Source organism: Rhagoletis pomonella, unplaced genomic scaffold (genome assembly GCF_013731165.1).
Source record: "Rhagoletis pomonella isolate Grant_MI unplaced genomic scaffold, Rhpom_1.0 Rhpom_scaffold_00001, whole genome shotgun sequence".
NCBI classification, from domain to species: Eukaryota; Metazoa; Arthropoda; class Insecta; order Diptera; family Tephritidae; genus Rhagoletis; species Rhagoletis pomonella.
In genome coordinates, this window is record NW_023458555.1 from 78,740,594 (window position 1) to 78,741,725 (window position 1,132).

At 45.7% G+C, this 1,132-nt stretch overlaps 1 protein-coding gene across 1 annotated transcript in view; it reads right to left on the reverse strand.

Annotated features, from left to right (window-relative positions):
- Positions 1-1,132, reverse strand: part of LOC118752165 — a gene marked incomplete at its 3' end in the record, with an annotated part of 1,320 nt that continues 188 nt past the window's right edge. Inside the window, 1 exon segment of the mRNA XM_036487023.1 lies at positions 1-1,120. Coding sequence (XP_036342916.1) covers positions 1-542 — 542 coding nt within the window.

A 1,132-nucleotide genomic window follows, 5' to 3' on the forward strand; every position in this document is an offset into this window, starting at 1 on the left:
CAATTTGCGATCACGCCTCGTAGAACCTGTCTCAGCTTAGTAACCCAAAATTTTTGTCTTATTTCACCAATGGTTGCTTCAGTATTTTGGTGCTTCATACGCTGATGGTAATAGGCGACAATGAGTGCAGTAACTCGATGGCGTGTCGGCAAAATAATCGGATGAATCGCTTCAAACGGAAGATGACTTGCGGCTTCTATTCTTCCACCTACTCGCATGACTTCATCGCCATCCAAAAACGGCAAAAGATCTCGAATCGTACTATCATTAGGCAGCATCTGTTTCTCGCGTAGGCTGTGTATTTCTGAGGCATAGAAAGCGGCTTGAGCTTGACGGCATAGTAGCTTCTCTGCCGAATCTAGCTCACAACTATTTAGACCAAAATTTTCATTTGCATATAATCTTCGGCGAGCCCGGTTCGTAAATCTAAAGATCCACGCAGTAGTCCTTTTCAGTTTTAGATACGACGAAAAGCGATCAAAAATGATAAAATCGCTAAAAATAGTTAAATGTATGGAGCTTGCGGCAATCACTTCAGCCATCTCTGCCTGATCGTTGAGTACACCAGTCGCTTAAGGCCATAAATTTTCTGTCTGCCTTAGAAACGTAGGCCCTGTAAACCAACGTGCTGACTGGGCTAAGTCTATGTCTTGAGTCCGCCGAGTTGCTTCGTCTGCCACATTTTCGCGAGTTGAAATCCATCGCCAAGTTTTTTGCTCGGTCGTAGCAAGTATCTCAGCTATCCTATGTGCTACAAATGGTTTATAGCGGCGTTGAGAAGACTTGATCCAGCTGATGACAGTTGAGGAATCGCTCCAGAAAACGCACGAGTGAACAGCAACGCTATGTTCCTGGAGGATCATATGAGCCAGACGAGCACCAAGAACAGCTGCTTGTAAATCAAGCTTTGGTATTGTTGTTGCCCTTATGGGCGCGCATTTTGTTTTTGCGCATACGAAAGCAGTTCTGATACCATCGCTCGTTGTGTATCTCCAATAGCACACCGCGGCATATGCCGCCTCGCTGGCATCTACAAATGTGTGCAGCTGTAGCTGCTTTGTGTCATAGCCGGGAAAATAGTGACGTCCAATTCGAACTTGTGCTGCCCTTCTTACCTCACCTTGCCATCTTC